This window comes from Epinephelus lanceolatus, chromosome 10 (genome assembly GCF_041903045.1).
Source record: "Epinephelus lanceolatus isolate andai-2023 chromosome 10, ASM4190304v1, whole genome shotgun sequence".
In the NCBI taxonomy this organism is placed as follows: domain Eukaryota; kingdom Metazoa; phylum Chordata; class Actinopteri; order Perciformes; family Serranidae; genus Epinephelus; species Epinephelus lanceolatus.
In genome coordinates, this window is record NC_135743.1 from 37,280,271 (window position 1) to 37,304,648 (window position 24,378).

General features: G+C 42.0%; 1 protein-coding gene across 2 annotated transcripts in view; it reads left to right on the forward strand.

The window, feature by feature from the left end:
- The window catches only part of LOC117266082 (low-density lipoprotein receptor class A domain-containing protein 4-like), a 274,585-nt gene that overhangs the window by 246,301 nt on the left and 3,906 nt on the right, over positions 1 to 24,378 (forward strand). For both annotated transcript variants that reach the window (XM_033641031.2, XM_033641032.2), the window contains 2 exons: positions 19,097 to 19,251; positions 20,816 to 20,866. In XM_033641031.2, coding sequence (XP_033496922.1) covers positions 19,097 to 19,251; positions 20,816 to 20,866 — 206 coding nt within the window. The remainder of the gene's footprint in view (positions 1 to 19,096; positions 19,252 to 20,815; positions 20,867 to 24,378) is intronic.

Consider the following 24,378-nt stretch of genomic DNA (forward strand, 5'->3'; position numbering starts at 1 on the left):
TCTTACCGTTAAACTGTAATATGACATTGCTCGTCACCAGCCGGCCACCATAGAGCTTTTGGTGGCAGGCTCACATTATGTCACCCACCATAAGCCTGAGCATTTATCTACTGGTGTGGCTCACTGCATTCTGGTAGTTGTAGGTTTTCTTCCTCATGAGCAAAAGTAAATGCCACAGCCCTTTTCCTCTATTTTCTTTGGTCATATAGCACCAATTTCAAAACTATGTGTGCCTTTCTACTGCATAGACAGCCCAGTGTTATGAAAAGACCATCTTTCCAGCAGTGAAATGCTTCTTTAATCGCTAATTACATTATTTGTTAGTTGCAGCCCTATGAGTCATTTTGTGCCTAATGAGTTTTACAGTAATTGTTGTAACTCTGTAAGCACGCACTGCCTTATGAGGGAAAAAAAGATATCTGCCCTTGCATACAATTTTTATTAATAGGTTTCATTCTTAAACAATTGTCAAAGTGAAGAGCTGCCTCTCCTCCATGCCTGAGAAACTCTGTTGGTCCCCCCCATAAGACAATGCTGAAAAACTGGCCCATAGTTGAACCTGATGCTGACCCCAGCACTAGAGGTTAGTAAGAGAATTTTTTTTGTCATTTGGACAAATCAACCCTTTAAATTGACCTTACTGCTTCAATGCCTGTTGAGGGAATCAGTCAGTTGCGGAGGTATTGAGACACTGCTGCAGCAACTGGGTTGGTCTTTTTGCCCAGAGGATTTGAGTTTTTCTTCTCTTTTGTAAGACATGAGCTGCTCTCCACATTTAACTATCCTCCCCTCTATTTGAACCACTTCAATCCCCCCTCCACCCCCGCTGCCCCAGGTCTATTTATACCTCCGTCCCTCCCTCAGCAAGCCTAAAACATCCTGGTCATCTCTAAAACACCACCACCATTACTTAGAGAATGGCTCGTCCCTACTCCCCTCTGCCTGCTCCTTCTTCTTCTTCTGCAGTGACTTTTTTTTTTTTTTTTTTTTTTTTGGGGTAGTTTCCGCTGTTGTCGGCAGCTGTTGCTCAGCACCGCACCGAAGTTCAGCCTGCGGTCACGGACAAGTGTTCCAGCAAGGGAAAAAAGTTTTTTGATAGGACTTTTTTTCCCCCACACATATTTCCCTTTATCTTGCATTTTTCTCCTCATATACATGCGCAACTTGTTTTTTCCCCCCTTTTTGCACTGACGTTGCTTCCCTCTCCATGTCTCGCTTCTCTTTATCACTGTCTCACTTTCACTGTCTTTCTTTCCTTTTGGTCTGTCTCTCCTTCTTCCTCTCTTTTCTATCTCTGTCTCTCTTCCCTGCCTAATCCTGCCTGCCAGGCATCGCTTCATGGTTGTTAAGCATTTTGCTCTGTTTTGCTCTGTTGGCTCGACACAATGAGACCGCATGTGGAAGACATGTTTACACCCCTTCATGTGAGAATCAGAGGGAGTGGGAGGGAAGGTAGGAGACAGAGAGGAGGTGGTATAAGCGAGAGGGAGGCAGAAATGATGACAAAAGTATATATAGTGAAGTGAAAGAGAGGAGGTGGGATACAGAGAGGAGGCTGGAAGAGACAGAAGAGGAGCAATAAATGATGAAAGAAGAAGGATGGATTAAAAATCAGGAGAGTGAGAGGTGTGTGACAGAAAAGAGTGGAAGAGACAGACATAATGAGAGAGAAAGAGGAGAAAACAGACTAAAATAGAGAGAGAGTCCATCTTGGTGGAGAGACAGCAAGTATGACAGTGAGTCATAGCAGAATAAAACGCCACGCAAGCATATGCTGCTGTTGAGGAGCCATCTTTTTCCAAAATGGAAACCAGTTATGATTTGCGGGTAGAGATGAAAAAAAAGGCAAGCAGATTAAACTGAGTTATTACAAACAGACGGGGTGTAATTACACACCAGAGGAGGAGGCCATTTGTCTTTGGTTGGTTTTTAGAAGACAAAGAGCTCTCTGTTTCCTCATTATGTGCTTTAGATGTTTTAGTCCATATAAAGTTTTTTTAATTTACCTCAGAATTTGTTTCTTGGTAAGTTGTGAAATGAGGCTAATATGTTCATTTATCAATTCATCTTTTGCATGTTTTTAATGAGGCATTCATTCTTTAAATGTCAAAGAATAGCAAAAATTTCCCAGAGAGTTTGAACTTAGCACCTTAGTTTCAACTAAGGGAGATCTTATTGCTTCTGCATACAATGATATATTACACAGTAATGGGCTTTAAAGTAGTGCTGCAACAAGCTTTTATTAATATTAGCAGCCCTCTTTACACAGAGATTGTGCTATAGGGCTGCTAGAAGTCCCTTCTTTATGCTGCCTTTGTATTTTTACACAGAATCAAACTACAGTATCATCATGTAGACGGCATACCTGCATTGCAGAGGCAAAAGAGGCGTCACTCACATGACATGTAACACAACAGCATCAGCCTCTAGTGCGACGTCAGAGATATTGGATAAAGTGAGATACCCCACTCAGCTCACTTCCTGATTCAGTGACGTCAGCGCCACGCCCCCGTAGGAGACTTGCGGCAGCTCTGAATGTAATGTCGTCAATGAGGAAAATGAACGTGATCACAATTTATGGTCAATTCTTTCGCCCTGTAGTCACTAAAATAAATATTGGGTTTGTTTTTGGATAAGCCTACGGTGGGGTATCTCCTTTATCCAATATCTCTGGTGACGTGTAACATACGCATGGGCAGCACTTTCTACACAACAACAATGGTATAACATGGCAATAACAATTTATTTATCATTATATGGCGGCTGATCTCGTCCTCTGCTCGGAGGGTAAGGAGCTCTCTGACCTCTTTGTTTTCCCACTTTGCAGACATTTTCTTCTACTGTTTTTTCTTTGAGTTAGCTGGGAGGAATTTGACCACATACCTTTTGTAGTGTAAATGCTAATATGTCCCAATGCATTCCCGACAAGGACTATGTCATCCATACAGGTCGTGGTGGTTGTTTTGATGACCGTGTGCCAACGCTCTATAACTTGCCCATTTTACAAAAATTTTGACCAAGTGCTGTGTGAATGTACATTGTTTTGCCTTGTGGAAGGAGACGTGTTGAATCCTGCTGACAGTGATATCTCCAGCTGTACTGACACAACTGTTAGCAAGCATACTAGCAGCTAGCTAGAGTGTGGACGTTACTGTGCGCAGGGCATTTGACATCTTGCGTAAATGATGTAGGCAGTAACAAAACTAAGCATAAGGTGTCAGCTGGAGATGCATGATAGACACAGGTGTGAACTGCAGTGTGTTTCAGTTGTCCACTTGTCCTCAGATCACCGAAAGGCTTGTTAACCAGGTGTCAACAGGCTCTTAGAATCACACAAAAGCAAATACAAAATCATTATTATACTGGAGGTGGGGGAAATGGGCATACAGTATGAGCCCAGTATGTCAGTGTAACCCCAACACACCAAGCAGCTCCAGTTTGGATGCGTCTCATGTCTCCCAGAGCTTCCTGTGTTCCACCCACAGTATTCCCTGCTGTCTCTGGCTGATCACAGCAGCCACCGAGAGTTTGCAGCACATATGCAGCATACGTCTGGGAGGCGTCTGCTACCCCTACTGATACTGAAAACCTACTTTAGAGTTGCATGCTAAAATCGCCTCTCCTGTGGGGGTGAGGTGTGTGGTGGTTGGAGGGACGGGGGGGTGCCTGTTCTATCAAATGAACATGTGCCAGGAAGCATGCAGACAGACAGAGAGACAGACAGACAAAAGCCCACTCGTTTCTTCCTCCTCCTCCTTTCTCTCATCTCTTCTGTTTTGTTCTTTTTTCCGCCGCTCCGCTGTTTTGTTGTTCAGTCTCAGAGATGAGACACAAGACGCCATGCTTTGTTGTTTGTCTGCCTTTAACATCTGTCTGCTTTTACCACATTCTCCCCGCACCTCTATCTCTTCCTCTGCTGACTTTTCTCCCCTCATCTGTCCTTTCCCGCTCTTATCTTTGTTCCTGTTTCCTCTCTGTGTCCAATACCTCTGTGTTTCTTCAACCTGAGCTATATTTTCTTTATCTTTATGTTGTTTTTTCTGTGACTCTTCCGTCTGTGCCACTCTGGCAGCTATGTGCTACTCCTTTCTATTTCTATTTCTTTTTTCTCCTCTCTTTTCTCCCTTGGTCTGTTCAGCCAGACCTCAGCATGATTTTACCTTTTTCTGCCTTCAGCAGCCTCTGATGTTGACCTGTACAGAAATGAACACTGCAGAATAATTTTCCTAACCCCCCCGCTAAGTTAACAAAGATCTATGCGTCTGGATGGCTGACTGAGTTGCTGATAGGAGTCAGCAGGGCGAGATGGTGTGTGTGCACGGCCATGTGCTCACGTGTGCACCTGCAATCATTGGCTTTTTAGCAGCCGAAACAGCAGGGCTGGTATTGTTTTCACTAGGAATGTCACTTCGTTACCAAGTCAATGCCAAAATTCTGAAAATGTTGCGGTGCTCATTTTTCTCCAGTACTGTAGGTACCATAGGTACCAGGAATGCAATTCTTCCAGACCTGACGGAGCAGCATATACACCGACAAGTGTTTTAGTCTGCTGATAAATGTCAAAAGAACATTAAAGAGCAACAAGTAGTATGTACTAGGGCTGGGCCAAAGGACTATGCCATTGTCCATCACTAATGGCTGTCAGTTGTTAATGAGTCCAACATTGTGATTTAATTGTGATCCTTTTCCCTAAACAGACACCTTGGTTGGAGAGAGCTGCAGTGCTCTGTCAGTTCTGTCAATTGCGCAACTATAATATATAAAGTTGCTGGTTTGTGGGATGGGTCGGATGGTTGATTAACAGATATTTTCATGCAAAGTTCTTCAATACGAACAAACATTTTATACATATTATATTAAAGGATTTTACTGGTTATATTCTATATTCTTCTTATTTTGAAAAAAATCCTGTTTTGCTTCTTTTGACAATAAGAAAAATCAGGAGCATTTCCAGATCTATCCCTTAAGTTTCTTTAGCCTTGTATTATTGGTTTGCAAGTGTGATCTGAACATGAATAGAACATAATATCAATATCAGCTATACTCATCTGTCTGCCTGTCGGACTTTATTTGCCCTTGGGTTGTATGTGTGCTTGTGTGCGTCCTACTGGCTAACATCCTCGCCCTGAGGCTGTCACAACAGCTCACTACCATGTGTCTGTCTCCTCTGACTGTAGTTGAAGAGGTTGATGATGATGCGTATGTTAGCGATGAGGCTAACAAAGCCCGTCGTTGCCAGTCACTGTCAAAGCTCTGCTTCCAGGTTAAAGCACATTACCACACATTCTTTGTATCCTCCCAGTCTGCTCCAGGTTATTATGGTCTGTCGGACAACACTGTCTGGTGCCCCACCCCCCTGCAGTGCCATTCACTGTCATCACAGTTTTTCCATCATGTATCGCCTTGCTCCTTTTGCTTGTTAAGGTACTTGTAGGACTTTGGGTCCAGGCTGTTGTTATATGTTCAGACTGATCACCTTCACTTTCTGTCCTTCAGTCATCTGCTACCAGCATGCTTAGAAATAGAAACAGAGACTGCACAATGTCTTTTAAAATAATAGTTGTAATGATCATCGTCATCAAGCAACTACACAAGCAGCAAGTTTCTCTTAAGTAGACAGCTTATTCTTTTCTTTTCCTTTCAGATACTTCTCACATTAGTGACAGAGTTCTATGTCCTCCTTAAGTAGAATCTCGGAAGAAATATCCATCCAACTAACACACATACACACACACACACACACACACACACACACACATACAGGTAGCCCTGTTGAAGCTTTGAGCAACATGCTACAGCAGGCTGAGCTCCAGTCGTACAAAATGTACCTCAACCCCCACACACACTCACTCAAACACTGACCCTGGCTGACCCCGGTCAACACCCCACACACACACTCACTTTAACCCTGACATTAGTGACCCTCCAGTCTGGTTCAATCACTCAGGGAGAGTGTACTCAGTCTGGCTTTATGGCACTGAGGTTGGGGGGGGGGGGGGGTTAGGGGTGTCTAGACACTATCCTGTCTGTCTGGCTCTGATAATGTACACACACCTGAGAGACTGCAGGCCAGCTCTGACTGCCGGCGAGTGTGTGTGTGTGTGTGTGTGTGTGTGTGTGTGTGTTTATGTGCGTGTGAAGTGACATGTTGAGCCATCCGCCCCTCCGCCATCTCACCAACTGGATGAATACTTAAACACTGCTCCCCTCTCTGCTTTACTGCTGTTCATGAATATTACATCATTGGAATATTGATAATATTAGACTATATTGTAATATTTATGATATGTTATCACAGAGCTTGCCATTATTCGTATCTTTGTTCATGTTATATTCATGCACATGGAGATGATATGGCCACATTAGTCCTTTTTTTCAGGAGCCAAAGTGGGGATTTATTGCTAGCTCAGCATTTGGTCTCATCATTATGGCCCACCTCAGCAATAATCAAACTTAATCTATGTTCAGAGAAAGTGTGGAAAAAAACATTTAGCAGTAACGTAAATGCATGTAGAGTCAGAGTGTGACTGTGAAATGTGTGTGACGAGAATGAAACTCATGCAGAAGTTCTGCAATGAATCCTCCCCTCGTGAAGATTATAATTTTCGGTTTTTGTTTCAACTGTTAAGAGAGGTGTTCATTCAGATGTATAGTTAATTGGTGGATGTAGTTTGTGGTGCTGGTAAACCAATGATTTGAAGCACTGAAGTTTGAAGGGCAGTTCTATAACCTAAAGAGGTACATTTCATGTAAAACTAACATTTTCCTCAAAAAGTTAGTTGCTGATGTCATGATGTGACACCGTCATGAAAAAGAAGTACAATGGTGCAAGAAATATATGCAGTCAGACGGTCAGACACATTTTTATCAAACCCCCAGGTTAGTTCAATTTAATGCAGATGCTAACAAAAGACCAGCTTCCTGATTCAACTTTGGCCTATTGTACTTGCCATAGCTGTGCGCATTTTCCTTTATGTTGTGGCATATATATTTATATAAAAAGTAGGACCTGCATTGTCAAACCGTAATTATCCTTTCAAGTTCTGCAAGAATGTTTCCTGTCCCAAAGCACAAGTTAGAAGTAGCCATCATGTATGAATCCTGATTTTTAATCCTGTTCAGTCTCTGTGGTGAAGCATAGACAGGCTGTCTGATTCCCCTGTGCTTTGTGAGTGAAACAAGAAGGAATAGATGGATGAGGAGAAAGAGAGAAGGGAGGGAGGGTGGAGAAAAGAGACAGAGCTGTAATTGTTTGTTCTCTTGTTGCCCCGAGTCCCCATAGCATGTCTGGCACCTTTCTCTCCCTGTCTCTCTCTCTCTCTGTCTGTGTCAGTCTCTCTCTCTCTCTCTCTCTCTCTCTCTGTGTGCATCTCCCTCCATCTCTGACACACTCATTACATCTTCCTCCCTCTTTCCTCCTTTATGGGTTTCATCCTTTTTCCTCTTTTCCTCCTCACTGTCTCCATGTCTTTTCTGACCATGAGATACCTGTCTAATGGGCCGAGTATTCTACACACTCCCAGATGAGTTCTGAGAGGCGATCTGATTGGACTAAACCCACATCCCGCTTGTCTGGGGAGTGTTGCCTACTTGGTGACTTTCTTGCTAGCAATTTTTCAGATCCTCTTAGTGAATTTATTTTGTAAAAGCAACTTCCAATAAATTTCGCTACTGACCATTAGGGGAAAAAGTGAGAAATATATTTAAATATATCTTACTGCAGTTCATTCCCAGGCATGCTGCTTAGAGTAATCGCAGTCCACAGCTTTTCTGCCAACAGCACTGACGCAGGTAGTCGGTACGTGTTGCCCAGGCAGGAAGAGGAGACCCTGCTTGCCCATGCAAGTTCATGTGTAGTGAGTCTCCATGGTTATGTTGATGGTTACGCTCTCTGGAGTAGAAGTGCAAGAAAAACGCTGTAGCTCTCATTGCAGTCAAATGATTTGTTGAGCATTTTCCTATTGAATGTAATTCAGGAAAGTTCAAAAATGTTCCATTATCCTTTATGCAAACTAATACATGATGACATCACCAATATGCAAGTTAGCATATGATGTCATCTGGAGACTTTTATCGACTTTCTCTTGAAAAGAGTTGGCTTTACTGTGTCTGAGCTGGAGGTTCTGTTTGACTGCAATAACAACACGACTGCTCTGCGGGGAGTCATTTACTGTCTGAATACCTTAAATTCTGTTTATTTAACTGTGATGACATGTTCAAAGAGTCTGAAATACAAGATCATCTTCAGATAAAACTGGTGAAACTACAGTAATACTCTCGCCAGTGAACAAGAATGTCCACAGGTTGCATAACAAATGTACTGCAATATGGAAATAAACATTATTAATAGTGACTGACACATTGACATAGCAGAATGAGCTGTCGTAATGACTCTATACAGATTATTAACATACACTGTCCCTATAGCATCTCCAGACACTGCAGCAAACCATCTAATATCCTTCACAGTAAAATTTACTAACAGACCAGTTTTCGTCTGTGGTCGGTGATCGGATGCTCGGAGAATTATCCGATTTTCGTCTGCCTACTTTGTTCACTCTCCTTGCTAGCGTTGCAGCTGCTAGCACTAGCCATAAGCAGGTGTAGCTGGTTATGCACAGCGATGGTACTGATGTAGTACTTTAGTGTTGCCTTTAGATATGTTGCAGCTGATGGTTTTATGTGCTCTGGTGGAGTTTTTCCACACTACTGACTGTAGTGAAGCACTGGGATGTACAGCCGCATTTCTTTCGGCCTCTGGCTGCATGTCTGCTGCTTTCGCACCCCACACTGCACAGTGTTAAACTCACACATGACAACACAACTACGACTTGTCTACAGCGCCCCAGCTGCAATTCTGCTGTAGATGCATCGTCACTGCACCACGCAAAATCAACAGATGATCTATTAGTCTGCAGCGATGAATGGTGTCAACTAGTGGTTTTGATAGTCGACTAGTTTGTGAAACCTCCAACTCACACACACGCACACACACACGCACACACACACAGGACCCTTCTCCACAGGGTTAAGCAGCGCTAAACTAGTTCAATATTTCCACGGAGAGACCGACCGACTATAGTAATGGAGAGGAGGCTGTAACTAGGCTGATATCTGCTACATGCTGTGTCACATGCACACACACACATACGCACACTGTGGTTGAGAGGGACTGTTGCTGCCAGGCAGATACCAGCCGTCTAGACGTTACAATGCACATCTCCCAAGGGAGGCAGAGGGATGTGTGAGCCTGTGTGTGTGTGTGTGTGTGTGTGTGTGTGTGTGTGTATATGTGTGTGTGTGTGCACACCTCATTTTCTCTCTCCCTCCATCTCCCCTAACTCTTTCTGTCCCTTCATTACTGAACTCTGTCTCCTTCCCTCTAACTGTGCCAGTCTTCTTAAGTGTGTGAGTGTGCGTGCATTCACTTCCTCTCCCTCCTTGTCTCCTTCTATCTCTCTCTGTGCCACCGTGTGCGTGTGTGCGTGTTCTGTGCGTGTTTGTGCCAGCCAGGTCGCTGCAATGGCGCCCCAGCAGCTCCGGGCCTTGTTGATCACGGCACCGTGCCCAAGGGTTACCATAGCAACGGCAGTGGCAGCAGACAGGGCTGTGTGTGTCGAAGGAGGACTCTGTGTGTGTGTGTGTGTGTGTGTGTGTGTGTGTGTGTGTGTGTGTGTGTGTGTGTGTGTGTGTGGGCCCAGTGTGGTGGGCAGCAGGCTGTGAACTCAGCAGGCCTCTAGCTGGGCTGGAGCTCTCTGGGCAGCAGCAGAAAGACGAGTAAGTTGGAGCAAAGAAAGTGTCCTTTATGTTGGTCTTTCTGTCTCTCTTTGACTTTACACATATATTATAAAACAGGTTTATAGTTCACAGATATACATGCGGAATAGATTGAGTGCCTGGGGCTTTGGGAGCAGCACAATTACACAGCACTTGCAGCACTTCCTCTATCAGTCTTTGAGGAAGTTTTGATTGCCAGGTGTGATTGTGGGAATGGTAATTTTTTTCATGACTGAGATGTTGCTCTGGAGTGCAGCAGGAAACAGGAAATGACTGCAGAGGAAAAAGCCAGCTGGAGGGTTTGTTGAGCTCAGCTTGGCTAGGTAAAAAAAAAAAAAAATCTCACTTGCTGCCTCCATGTCTTGCCAAGCATTTAGTTTTTAGGGGAGCACACAAATCCCAGCCATTTCACTGTCATTTCAGTCTGTTTTCTGCCGTCTTGTCATCTCCCAGAGCAGCGCCCAGTCAGGCTGCGTTTTTACTGATGGGCGTCTGTTGCAGCAATTCCATAAACTGCTGCTTTAGCTCTGGGGCTATGTGCTGCTTGGCTGCAAGATAGGGTTCGTAACAGCTGAAGCACAGTCTCTCTAGTCTGAGAGAAAAGGCATTTCCTCTGCTGGTGGGAGTAGCTCTCCTACTTCAAATTAGCAAGCAGCTAGTGAGCCGTTCTCTGCACGCTCAGGCTCTACTGTCAGCATACATCCACTTTCAAATCATAATACATTCTCGTGGTTTTGGACAAAAGACTACTCCTTTGTGCAAACTGCACAAATCAGGCCTGGTTTTCTCACGGAACCGTCGAAGGTCATCTGAGCATAAATGTTAAGTTTATTGAGCAATAACAATGTTAGAGGCCCCGGCTGAGTGTAAGCAGTCTCCATAGATAGCCATTAGCCTGATTTTCATTTCAGGGCCAAACAGGGTAGCCTGTACGCCCTCATTAGTCACAGACTTTCCCCTAGCATTAACTATTTCTGTTTGCCAGTAGGAATAAATTTGTACAGTGTGAGTTGGTCCAAGTTAGAGGAAATTCTGCACTAAAACAGGCTGTTGCTAAGCTTGTTAGGAAGCAGACAGTGTGTCACAGTGTGACAGTAACAGGTAACCCATGACAGTATTGTATTTTACCTAATTTAATGGGTAACACATGTATGTAGTGTCAGTAAAAAATGTCTGATGAAATACCAGTGATAGATCTCTCAGAAACAAGAGGAATAAAACCACTCCAACTTAATGACAAGATACCAACAGTGAAAATATGTTGGTTATTTGGTTGAACTGACCCTTTAAGTTGTGTGTGATTAATGTTCCATCACAGAAAGATATTATCTCTTGTATTTAAGTCTGAATGTGTCCTCAGACAGTGTTGTGCTCTGACAGTTTTTTTACACTGGCAGGTCCATTGAACTGTATGACCTCCCATTGGCCCCTCTCACTCACTCACTCTCTCTCATACAGACACACACACACACACATACACACAAAGGTCAAATGTCAATGGGTCACTGTGTGTGCACTCTCTCTCCATGCTGTTTACTCTCTCTTTTAGTGTTCGGTTCTTTTGAAAGGAGACTGGGGATGAGCTACTGTGACAGCTGTTTGTGTCTGATAAGGCTGGGTATCAAACCTCACTACTTTTCAGTACTGATCAAAATGTGTATCAAAATGCACTGAGTACTGCAAGAGTACTGAAAGGTGGTATTCTAGGGTTTAAGTCCCACTGCAGACCCTTGTTGGCTGTCATTTCTCTTTTTTCTCCCTTTATTTTCTGTCACCTCTCTTCTACTGTAACAACAGTAATGCAAAAAACCATTTTGGTACTGGTACCAAAACTAAGGTCGTATATCAACACAAATTTCAAAGTATCCTCAGCCCTAGTCTCGAACAACAACCATCATTATTTTATCTCCTAACTGTACTTTCAACTTCAACTTTCAGCATTATTTTGAAAGTTGAAAGCTGAAGTTAAAAGTTGAAGTTGAAAGTACAGTAGAGAGCTAAAATAATAATAGTTGCGAGAGACTGCTGTCACTGGATATGGAAGAAGATTCACTTCCTCAGTCATGAAAAATGGCAGCAGTTAATCTGAGGAAGTCTTGAGAGTGACACAAGTCAAGCTATATGTAGTTAGTAATTATACTACATGGTGGAGAGGAAATTTCAGTGGGTAATAGCCTAACTTTTTTTTTTTTTTTTTTTGAGAAAACCACCCAAATGGTACAAAAGCAACCCAAGTTATCACAAGCTGCCAAAACAGTTTAAATAAAACGAATCCACTTGGAAAGAAAACCCAAATCTTGTTGGAACACTGCTGTTACCCTAAAAATAAGTCTCACAGACTTGATACCTTTAAGGTATCGACAGAAATAACCCAGTACCAAGTAGCATCAACACTTGTCCAGTCAAACTATACCTGAATTCAATCCTTTTTGTACCCACATTCAGAAAAGAAAAGAATTGTTTTGCTCGTAGCCAATCACCGCAAGCATCTATCAATTTAACTCTATGTGTGATTGGCCCTCCCCAGTAATAGCTACAGCCAGTACAGTTTGTGATGTGGTGAAGTAAAGCGCAGTATGTCTGACAGAGTTGGAAGTTCAGCATGCCGAGATGCAATCAAAATGTTTGGAAGTATGGCTTTTCTACCCACCTTTTGTAGTCTGGTTGCACTTTACGCAAAGAAATGCTTCCAGTCACATGATGGGTATCAAATGATACTCGGTACCACTATAATATTTCTGGTATTTGTACTGGTATCGTGATTTTTTTTAAAGCATAACTATAGATGACCTGAAAGGATATCTGAGCCTTCAGATCCTTGTTCTTCAGGTTAAACCATTTTGATGTTTTGTCTTTTTATCTTGCAAACTACTTTCTGTTAATAGTTGGGCGTTTCGAAGCTATAGCCAGTGTCTGTACAGATGTTTGAAAGCGTAGTGTAATGGTCTTGTCTGAACGGTCACTTTCACATGGTTTAAATAAACTCAATGGCCTCTCTCTTCACCACAGCAGAAAAAAGCGATGGGACGGCTGGCTTGCAATGCAAATTATTCAGCCTGCTGAAGGAATAAGGGTGCTGCAGACGCCGGCCTGATATTGTTTTGACAAGTGGATTACTGTTGTAATAACATCAGACTGGTGCTGGTAATGCAGACTGCCAGCACACACTGATCCCTGGGCTATGTGAGAGTCAGTGCTGTACACTGTGTTCTGGATCCTCTGAACTGGGTGGATACTGGAGTTAAGACAGGACAGGCCTTCCCTCTTCGCTGTGTCTTTTTTCTCCTCCCCTCACATCCTTCCTCCCTTCTCAACTCCTCCTCTGGCTTCCTTCCTCACTGATGTTCAGAGGAGAGGCCGCTCTACTTTTATTTTTTGCTTGAACTGTAAAAACATCCCCACCTTTACTTCAGAGGACAACTTTGAGACGGGCATCTGGTTTGTGTGGCTTTTACAACAGCATAAGGGAAGCATATGTGATATTTATCCAGTAGGCTTACAGAAGGGCCTGGTTGACTTGGTTTCCCAGAAGACTGTTGTCTGAATGAAATCCTCCCTCAGTCCCCTCCCTGTGGTGAGCACACAGGCCTGGGCTGGTAGTGGCTCAAGCTCCCAAATGAGACAGTCAGCTTAGCAACGTAACATCTTTCCAACACATTTTCTCTCTTCATAGAGGGCAGCGGCTCCCAACCTGGGAGGGAGATTGGCTCCTTAGAGTTGCAAAACAAATCTGAGAGGCCAAGTTATGATTAGCAAGATAGAAATGAAATTTTTTTTTGCTTTCTCTGACTTTACCCAAGTCATTCCTTTCTGGCCACACTAGCAGCACAGCTCATTGGATGCAATGTCTGTCTGCCTGTCTTTTGTCCAGACTGAAGTATCTCAACAACCATTGGATGGACTTCCACAAAAACTTAGCATTTATGGTCCCCAGAGGATAAGCCTAATTATGACCATGTCCTGCCACCGGATCAAAATTATTTTCTCTTATCCTGGGAAATATGGCACATCCTCTAGCAGCACCATGAAAGTGACTCTTGTAGTTTGGAGTAAAATGTCACAACAACAATCTGATGGGTTGCCGTGACATTATGTGCAGATATTCATATTTCCTTCAGGTGGAACTGTAATAATTTTAATCCCCTGACTGGCTTTACAAGCTAGGTTGGCTGGTGAAAGAGCAGTGCATATCGAGATGGCTAGCATTAGCATTAGAGGAAACATCAGAGAGATTCAGCCATACATGTTTGAGCCTATTCACTATGCTAATGTTAACTCTGCTGTCTGTACTGACAAGTTTGCTCTGAGCTGGAGGTTTTAGGTGTCTTTACCAGTGTTGTGTAGAAGTCTGTTCCTCCGTTGAAGACTGATGTCTTTCTCCCTGATTTTGTGTTTAGATGGGCGGATACAATTTCAGAGTTTAAAAAAACTCCCCACGTTGCAGAACCAATAGTAAATCCACAGGGCGGTCCTTCGGTGGCTTGCTGAACTCTTGTGCTCGTAAACATAGTCCAACTGCATTAAAAGTTTTAAACAAAGTCGCTGTAAGTCCTTCATTTCCACAATCTTGTGGACTGAGCACACGTTTGATAATATGGAGCTAAATCTCTCGGCATCCATTTTCAAGCTTGGACGAGAAAAGGGGGAGCGCACATTTCCGGGAGGGCGTGTCCTTTTCAAAAATGCAAGAGGTGTTGCTTTGTTGCTGGCCATTTTCTCCGGTGTGTTAAGCACACTTTAGAAAAGAGTGTCCCCAGACTATCAGAAGGTGGAGATCTCTGATTGTCTGGTGGCGAGACTATACTTAAGCTAGCTGCCCAGTGTACATTTGAATCTCAGATTTTAGTGAAATGCACAGACATCACCCCCTTCAGAGGAGGAACGTGAAAAAACCTGTAGTAAGGAACTTTGCACAGATACAAGTCAGTATCGTCTAGGTCTAGGAAATTTTAGGAGACATACACATAAGAAAAACAAATGTTTTGAGTAGAGGGATCTGAAACGAACTCTTTACCCATTGCTTTTGTCTTTTCCCCATATTTTATCCAGGTTACATAGCTGGGCAATATGGAGAAAATCAAATATCACATTTTTTTTTAAACCAAAAATCAAATATTTGAATTTACTGACAAATGTCTGAGAAACAGTTATTGTGTTTCACTCTGCCAAAACAGTAATAAAAACTGACTTGTGTCGCTCGATTTGAGGGCCTGTTGAGGCTAAATTAAATAGGCCTATCAAAACATCTATTGTGTTTTATTGTTCCACCACTTACTTTTCATTATAGTGATAATGGGTACAATTAACGATAAAATTTGACGGTTGTCTTGTCCAACATTGTGCCACGGCAGCACTAAAATACGCTATGTGTTTATTAAGGAGAGAATCCCAGCAGATGTTTGAAAGTAATGCAGAAGTTACTCTCCCTTGTAAATAAATACTTTTATATGCAGTAATTGGTAAATTTCTCCAACTGCTTTTGAGGGAAATAACTAATTACTCATTTTTTTCACTTGCACAACACTGGTCATCAGGCAGTCCTTGGCTTTATATGTTCGCAAGATGAAAAGATTGGGAACCAGTGACATATGGATACACCAAACCTGAAAGTTATGTTGGTTTTCAGAACATTGGTTCCCAGAATATAACTTTACCTCAGCATCTCTCTGCCTCATGGCATGTTAGGTGAATTTGGCTCTTCAAGTTTTTTCCCAGAACACTCCACTCCTGTTCCTCTCATATGTGGTTGATGACATTGCCAGAGGGTCATTAAGTGCCATTGTGGTTCTTCATCTTCACTTTCAGCACTTTGTTCCCTCAGCCATACCTGTTCCACATTAGGTGACTCATATTGTGACAAATAGGTTAAAAACTCGGTTTCAGATGTCTTGTGTGAAGAATGGGGACCATAGTGCAGTGCTGTTGTTGCTTCATCATACTAATACTTTCATTAATGAGGAGGGCTTCAGTCATTTGTTTAACACTTTATCACCTCACTCATCGTCTTTCATCTCGCAAAAGAAAAGTTGTCGAGCTTGTCTGCCGTTGTTGTTTTGCACTAAGCACCTCATTCCTCCGCTCTTTGGTGGTTAATGTCGGTTGGTTTTACTGGCTTAGGTTTCGGTCTTCACAGCGTTTTTATTTTTTTCCGCCCTCCATGTGGTTTGCGCTAGTTGGCCTTCTTCCTCTCAATCTTATCCCACCCCTCCCCTGTGGCTGCTGTGGTGTGGGCAGAGGCAGGTTTGGGTGGGTTTACGTTTCAGCTCAGGCTCGACATTAACCCACCCTAATGCAGACGAATAAGCCGGGGAGGATTACTGAGGCTGGGAAGACTGGGATAGGTTGGGTTTTACTGGACTGGGCTGGTCCCTGCTTTGATTTTTTGTGTGTTTTCAATTTTTTGTAACGATATATACGTTATTTTAAATTTATATAATCTTTATGTTAAGTGGTTATCATATATCTGACAGGTTCTTCAAGTTTTGGGGTTTTTACACACAGTATAATTGTCTACGCCTGATCCCATCCCTGCCCAGGCGGATTGTGGGTAATACACTCGAAAATTATACAGAGATTTGTGGAGGAGGTGTCCGCTACAATCGAGGCATTGTAGCTCAAATAGCTGAGTGTACATTGTGTCATTTTTCTTACAGAGCTCCACAAGCACACAAGGACACACACTGTAAACACAGACACTACACACACACATAAAGTGACTGAGTGTCCAGCAGTGAGTAACATATGAGTCAGAGGTCAGACAGGGTGCCAAGACCAGACAAGGTCAAGACTTCTGCTCAGAGCGAAACCGACAACTCACATCAAAAGAGTCTTTGGAGGCAGCGAGAGAGAGGACGAAGAGATAGATAGAGGAAGAGAGAAACTGAAAGAGGAAGACAATGAAGAAACACAGAGAAAGAATGATGGTGGTTGAGGGAGGGATACAAGAATAAAGACTGATAAAGGCAGGAAGAGTTGGGAGAACAAAAAAAGTGAGTTGTGGAAGAGAAAGAGGAGGGTGGGTGCATTGGGTTAGAGGAGATTGGGGGGGGGGGGGGCAAGTTGAGATACAGGAAGTGTTTGAAGGGACAGAGTGGGAGGACAAGAAAAAAAAGGACCAAACCATGAAACAATGAACAAGAGACGAGAGGCAGACGTGACTGTAAGGCAGTGATCATTGTCTCCCAGCGGTGCCCTGATCTGGGAGGTCAGGCCCAGATCAGCTCTGATGCTGGTGTGTGTATGTGTCACTGTGTGTTGTTTGTTGAGGACAGAAACACCGCCGTTATTCAGTATCTCCACAAAGACACCACTGTATGCTGGGACAGACACCAGGGTCTCAACACTCATCTTTTCTGTGATTTGAAGCTTTTGTCTGTTGAATTCTCTGAACCATACACACTAATACACACTATGTGACAGACTGACTGGGAGTTTGACCTGTGCTACCCCCTGCTGGTGAACATAGGCTATAACCATTACTCAGAACAGTGCCCACGTAGTTAAACTCTGGCTTCTTTAAAAGTTTTAACGTTTTTTAGTGATATATAGGTATAATATTGTTTCACATTGAAGGAAACAAAAAGGTCCATTTTGTAGCTTGTGATCATCTCATAAGATTAGACTGTCATTAGCTGACAGTTTGCCCAGTTGTCACGAACTGTAGAATGTTTTTGTAAAAAAGACCATCTTCACATTAGACATTTTGACTTTTTTTAAATGAGTTTACAAGCCAAGAACATCCCTCTCTCATCCCACTTTGGATGGAGCTGCTCTTATCTCTAGGAACCAGGAACCAGACCGAGTTTATTAGTGGTTCTAACCCAGAGTTGAGATCAGGAAGCAAAGTCACAGTTTTACACACTTCTCTGAGCTTCCTCTACAGCAGTTACCCACTGGTAATGCCATAAAACAGTGTCTGTACCCCGACCACTTGAATTATTTAAATCTATAAATCTAAAGTAAACAAAAGAGCAGTTGAACATAAACACCTAATAAAAATTCATACCTCTTCTGCTAAAGTGCAACACAACAGGAGAATTAAATGTGGACTTTAAAACATGAGATCTCTGTTATCTAAAGCTGTGTTTGCGATATATCATGTTGATCTGTTCTGTACACACATCTATTTCATGTCTCTCCATCCTGGGAGAGGGTTCCCTCCTCAGTTGCTCTTTCAGAGGTTTCTACCCTTTTTTCCCTGGTAAAGGGCGTTTTGGGAGGGGGGGGGGTTCCTTATCCATTGTGAGGGTCTGAAGACAAATATCTTTGTGTCATATATCATGTCACTTTATTCTGAATGAAGTACATGACACCAAAAATCAGCAAAAAAAGGTGCCTATCCTTGTCTTTCTACTGCTTCTCATGACATTTGCTAGACATTTGCATGGCTCACTGAAAACAGCCAATCAGAGCTGAGGAGTCACACAGTCACACAGCTGTCAGTTATGTCAACTACTGCTTGTCAACTGTGGTCAAACTGTAAACTATGTCAATCAAGATCCTGTTATTATATCGTCTGAAATGTTTTCAGAATCATATTTTAGTGTACTGTTTAGCTGTAAAATGTCAACTGAAGTACCACCGCCCACCGACCGGACCAACTTTTTCATTTAACAGCAAAACGGTACACTAAAATATGTTTCTGAAAACATTTGAGGTGAGAAATACGCAATTTCTTTTACAGAATCTCGATGCGTATTTGATCAGCGCTGCCTAGTTTGACATTGTGACCTCAGTTCACGAGCAGTGATTGACATGAACGACAGCCACGTAAGAGATTCCTCAGCCCTGATTGGTTTTATTTCACATGTGGTAATGCCATTAGAAGCTCTACGAGAAGGGGGAACTTTTCTTTTTTCACAGATCTGTCTCATGTTGTATTGTGTGAATATAGTGACAGTTTCAGCAAATATGAGAAAAAGTTTTTAAAAAGTTACCAACTACAGCTTTTAGGACGTCTGTTATCAGGCTTACTGTAGGGTTTTAAACATCAGCTGTCTTCACTCTGATGAAGACAGAAAAGAAACATTACACTATGACAAAATTAGGTATTGTTGGATACATTGCTTTACTATAATTCCAACAATTTGAATAGTTATTTTCATTCAGTCTATGTCCTGTACTTTAATGTTATGCTGTACAGCCTGAAATCAAGCTTTAGAAAATTGTGATGATGTTTTCAGGCTTCCTAATGAACTTCATAACATTTTTGGATATGTATGTCCTTGTGTGAATGTAATGTTTAAAGTTATTTTGCACTTGCACATCATTGTAAATGTGTGATGCTAAACCCCCTCTCTCCTTTTGTGTGTTTGTGCAGCTGAACTGGAGTTTGTTCAGATCGTCATCATCATCGTGGTGATGACAGTGATGGTGGTGGTGATCATCTGCTTGCTCAACCACTACAAGCTCTCCACCTGGTCCTTCATAACAAGGCAGAGCCAGGCCCGCAGGCACGACCATGCCCTGCAGCAGGTCAGTAACTCTCTGCTTGTGTCTGTGTGTAACAGTGACAGACAAAGAGATACTGTTTGTGTTGGGTTGTGTTCAGTTGCTCTGGCAGGGCTGTTCTTTCAGCATCCATGCCAATAACATTTTGATCTAAACTGATCGTGAGTGAAAAACTGTGCGTGTCTGTCTGTTCATCTGTTCTCACTGCATGTCCGTGTGGAGTCTTTGTGACAGTACATTTCTTTATTTCGGAAGCAGGACAAACATAGCTTACCAGTTTGTTCCCAGTAAAGCTGCGCTGAGCTAAATGAATCCTTTTATCCCAGTCGGAGTCTCTGTCCCAGTTTCACTGAGGTAACAGCTTTGCTCCAGTCTGTTAGGTGAACTTGCTGAATTGGTTTCTTCAGAGCCAGACTCTGTCAAGCCTTGATGTTTAATTCACTACGGTGCCGTCTAGACAGCAGCGGCTCTGCCCCCATACTGACATGTCGACACTCTGGGACAAACACACATAGACGAGCTTGCATATACACAGATTGTAAGATTGCGCCCACTGAAATAGGCTCAGGTACAGAATATGATCCATAAATTATTGGTCTATTGATATATTCAGTTTCTACACCAGTACCTGAAAAACAGATGAAAGCTTTTGTATGCTTGGTTGTTCCATTACATATTATTTATATTCAGCTAATAACCTCTCATATTTTTTTTCTCTCCTCACTCTGCTCTGCACTGTCCAATCAAACAAAAATTATGCAAACAGAAGCAGACACATTGCAAAAAATACTATAAATGCAACATCAGAAACCAACAAGCCGACAAAGCCCTGCGGCAGTGAAAGTGCAATTTGGAAGAATAGCCAATGGCCTTTGCCCCTCACAGACACATAAACTATCAGGATTTATGCATGTTTGTCCTCCTTTTCATGTTCCCTTTTTCTCACTAAATACTGTTGACTGTGCCACCTTAGAAAAGATCCTCAAGTCAAATGTAGAGGAAGTGAAACTGCAATTATTTGATAGTTGTGTTTCATGTAGCTTTTATCCTGCTTATTTTTAAGACTGGAGCCGTCTGCTTTTTGTTGTCCTCGCTCCTAAACAGGGCAAGATTTTGGGTTTGAAGCCATCAGGCGCTTCACAGCATCGTTTCATCTGTGTCCTCATTAAGTTGTTACTTTTCAGGGGATTTTTTTTCCTCTTTATCAGTCTTTGTTAAGAAAGAACGTTTGTATTGTCAGCTTAATGGTCTCGCATCAAAAACCATCCCAGACACAACAGACAACAAAGCAGTAATGATGGTTGATTTCTAAAGCTGTATCTGCAACAGTAAATCTAACATGAATGTAACACATTGTCAAATACACATTAAATGTTCAAGAGATTAACTGATGACTTTGTTAACATAAAAAACTAAAGATTCAGTCACGTCTCACGTTCGTAACATGAATACGTGAAAATTGCTCTGAAGCTCAAACATCACTTACAAGCGCCAGACAGGTGTCTAACAATCTTAAAGCCAGCTGGGGACTTTTTTAAATCTGAGCCTTATTCGTTCTTGTTTTTGTTTTGTCTGTCTGGATGTGTAGGATGGGTGTCTGTGGCCTTCAGACAGCAGCTCTCGACAAGGTGCCTCGGAGGTAAGACCACCACCACCGCACTGACCTCTATTAAACCCACAGCTAAGCCTTGTACACTGGGAGCATGCAGACCACGCAGGACGATAGCTAAACTTTATACTTACAAACTCTAAGGACCCTGAACTGTCACTCTCTAAAATCTTATCTAGATAGAGTCAGATGCGTACACTCATGTCTAAAAAGCCTCTTTACAGCACCAAGCTGTCCTCTGCCAGTTTACAAGCCTCAAGAAGTATCATCAGGTGTTGTGTAGGGCAAGACAATATGATCCAAAAAATTATATTATCATAAACTGAATCTTACTGCATCTCAACTTAAGTAAATGATGTTAACTTTTTCATACTAACTTGATTTTCTATGTTTGTGGGGTAATTACACTACTACCAACTAACTATTTTGGATTGGACTTTAATTACTAAATAATAGTATTTTTATTTACGCTCAGAACTGAGGATGCATTTTTTTTCCTGGCTTTTTGAAAATATTTATTGTGAGTGCATTATATAATTTTCCTCCATCACAGTCTTTCTTGTCACATAGAGTAACGTACACTTGTTGCAACGGTAGTGCATGGCATAAAGCAAGTAATCGGTGAATGCACTCAAGTAATTTGTCTCAGTAATTTGATAAAAATGGGTTACTATAAAACCTTTGCGTTGGTTATCAAGATCTGGTTCTTAATTGGAACTGGTTCCAGATTTTCTCAGTTCCTCACAACCAAAAACTGATTTTAGCAATATCCTGTACTGCTATTAACTGATTTGCTGATACTATTGATTTTGAAATATAACATCTTTGCTGTTCATAAGAAAAAAGATGCTGCCCCTTTTTAAAGAGAGCTACCTATTTGCACCCCAGCAAATCCCCAAAAAGGAGACAATACTGTTGTGTGGGGAAAAAAAGTTGTGGATATATATATATATATATATATATATATATATATAAATATATATATATATATATTTTTATATATATATATATATATATATATATATATATATATATATATATATATATCAAAATGCCCCCATGGAAATCAATAAAAGCAGCATGCTTCCTGCATTTATAAAAGAAATAGAAGCATACTGAATGACAAAGCCTGTCAATACTGCTTCGGGGGTTCGAGGGCCAATCACTGCAGAGGATGCTACAGTTACGTTTGACTTTGACTTTGACTTTATGTAGGAATAAACTGGACTTCTCAGGGCCTACTGCAACTCAGAATCAAGAGATGAGTCAAATCTCCATTTTGGTACTCTATTAGTAGTGCTCTTCTACAAAAAGCTAATATCTCTAGTCTTACCAAAGCCTGATATGACACTAAAATACTCTCAATCGAACAAGTAACCACTGACTATGAGACACTTTTAGAAATAAAAAAAGTCTATATGACTTAATGTGTCATATGGGGAAGAAAAAAAGTATCATCTCTTATTTTTGGATTCAATGTCCTGATTCAGGCTAACTGTGAACCCCTCCAAACAAAACACCTTCAACAAACCAACATCAATCAGCCCCTATGTTCAGACGGTTCACTCTGTCAGTTATTCAAATCTGATAATAACATATTTGGAATTTTTTAGAATTAGGTTCAAGTAGGTTCCCATCCATGTCCTGAAAACACAACACAGCAAACTTCATGTGAAGTGCACACAGAGCCTTCTTGCCTCCCTTGAAATTCCCTTGTTTTAACTGTGTGGCTCCCAGATAGTTGGGAAAAATTATGATGCACTCGCCTTCCCGCTGCATCTCCGCTTCGTTACATGCTGCACGTAGAACCAGCTCTTGGTCAGTTGAACATAGAAAGTGAACCAAAATTGTTTTAGGTGTCCCTCGGGGTTTGACAGTGGTATTGGACCCCTGTGGGCTGGCTCAACCTGAGTTGTCTTTGAGAGCAAAGAACTGAGAACAGATTTTACAAATTCAAAGACATTTTATCTTCTGAGATGCCCACAAGTTGTGGACTGTTGTGCCTCTTATGGTTTTCCATATCCTCAATCTGTGGAGGTGGTTGAGTTCAGCCTTATTAGCTATGGGGTTAGCCTCCAGGGATGCCTTCATCTTTGTGTCAGTATTCTCTAGCCATTCCACCCTTTTCTCCACTTCAGACTCCTATGAAACCAACCAAGACAACTTTCCTTCAGCTGAGGCTGTACTTCATCCAGACTGGCTAAATTAATTTGCTGTGAGCTCTTGGGCTGCAAATGCTTCTGAATGTCTCCACAAGACATATCTTTTAGCTGCTTCAACATCCTAATTAACTGCAAAGTGCTTCATCTGACCGTTGGACTGCAAAAGCAGGATAAGCCATCTCCACCAACAGTGTCATGTGACTCGCACTTAAAGCTTTGTTTTAAAAGATGCTGTATGTGACATTGCTGTCAGATAATTGTGTAACCTCGGGATAATTACTATAAACAAATGATATTATGGACAAGACCTTTGGTAGTCTCTGTTTTATTTTAATAGTGTTGTCAGCGTGAGTCACATTTCTCATAACTCTGATGTTGCCATTACCTGGATTTCTCTCTCTCTGGCGTCACTGAAAAGGTTAAATATGTATGAATCTCTTTTTTCCACCTTTGCAAAAAAACCTGAGGGCCATTTGTGCTGAAAGTGGAGCTCGTTCTTTCTGTTTTGTGCCATAAAACAAACTCCTGGTGCCGTAAAGCAATCCAGCCGGATTCCTACAGAATCTTATTTGGGTTCTGCCTGTTGAACGATTCAGTATGAAGAAATGACTTATAGAAAATAACTTGCTACAAGTAGCACATTAAACACAGTTTGACAATCAGAGGCAGTGTAGTGCAAAAGTATAGACTATAAAGATGGCAACTAAAATGAATTAAAGTGGGAGAAAGAAGACCTGCACCTGATCTCTTTTGTCTAATCTACTTGCTTCACTTGCTGTGTTAAAAAAGAAATCTCTGTCTCTTCCCAGCTCTTCTTTGTTTCTCAGCTGGCTTATTTTCTTAGTACTCACCCTTGTATGATTGTTTTGTGGCTACATGAACACTATCACAGGACAAAGATCCTGACATTTGCATTTTAGTTGCTTGTAAATATTTGATCATCCAGGAATTGAAGCTTGTATGTCACACCGGGTACGGCTGGCACTATACTCCAAACACAACCAAATTTGGCATGTTCTCAAAGACTTGTGAATACAGAACCGCAAACAAATGCCAGTATACTCACTGTGACGGGTGATCTGTTTGCTTAATGGCGTCCGTGCCAGATGGAGGAGCTTACGAGCCGCGGTGGGAGAAGATGCACTGGGAAAACTAAAAACATGGAGTTCAAAGAACAAGGATAAACACAACTCACCACATGATAGTATTGATAAGTTGCAGACAATAGTATGTTGCTGTGTGAGAAGTTTAGCTGGCCAGGTTGTGCACACTGGCAACTTTGTGTGGACATGAGGGCAAGGTTACACCAAAGCAAGCACACCAAATGTGCTTTCATTTGGAGTACCCTGCCAGATAAAAGCCTTACGTGTAAACAAAAAG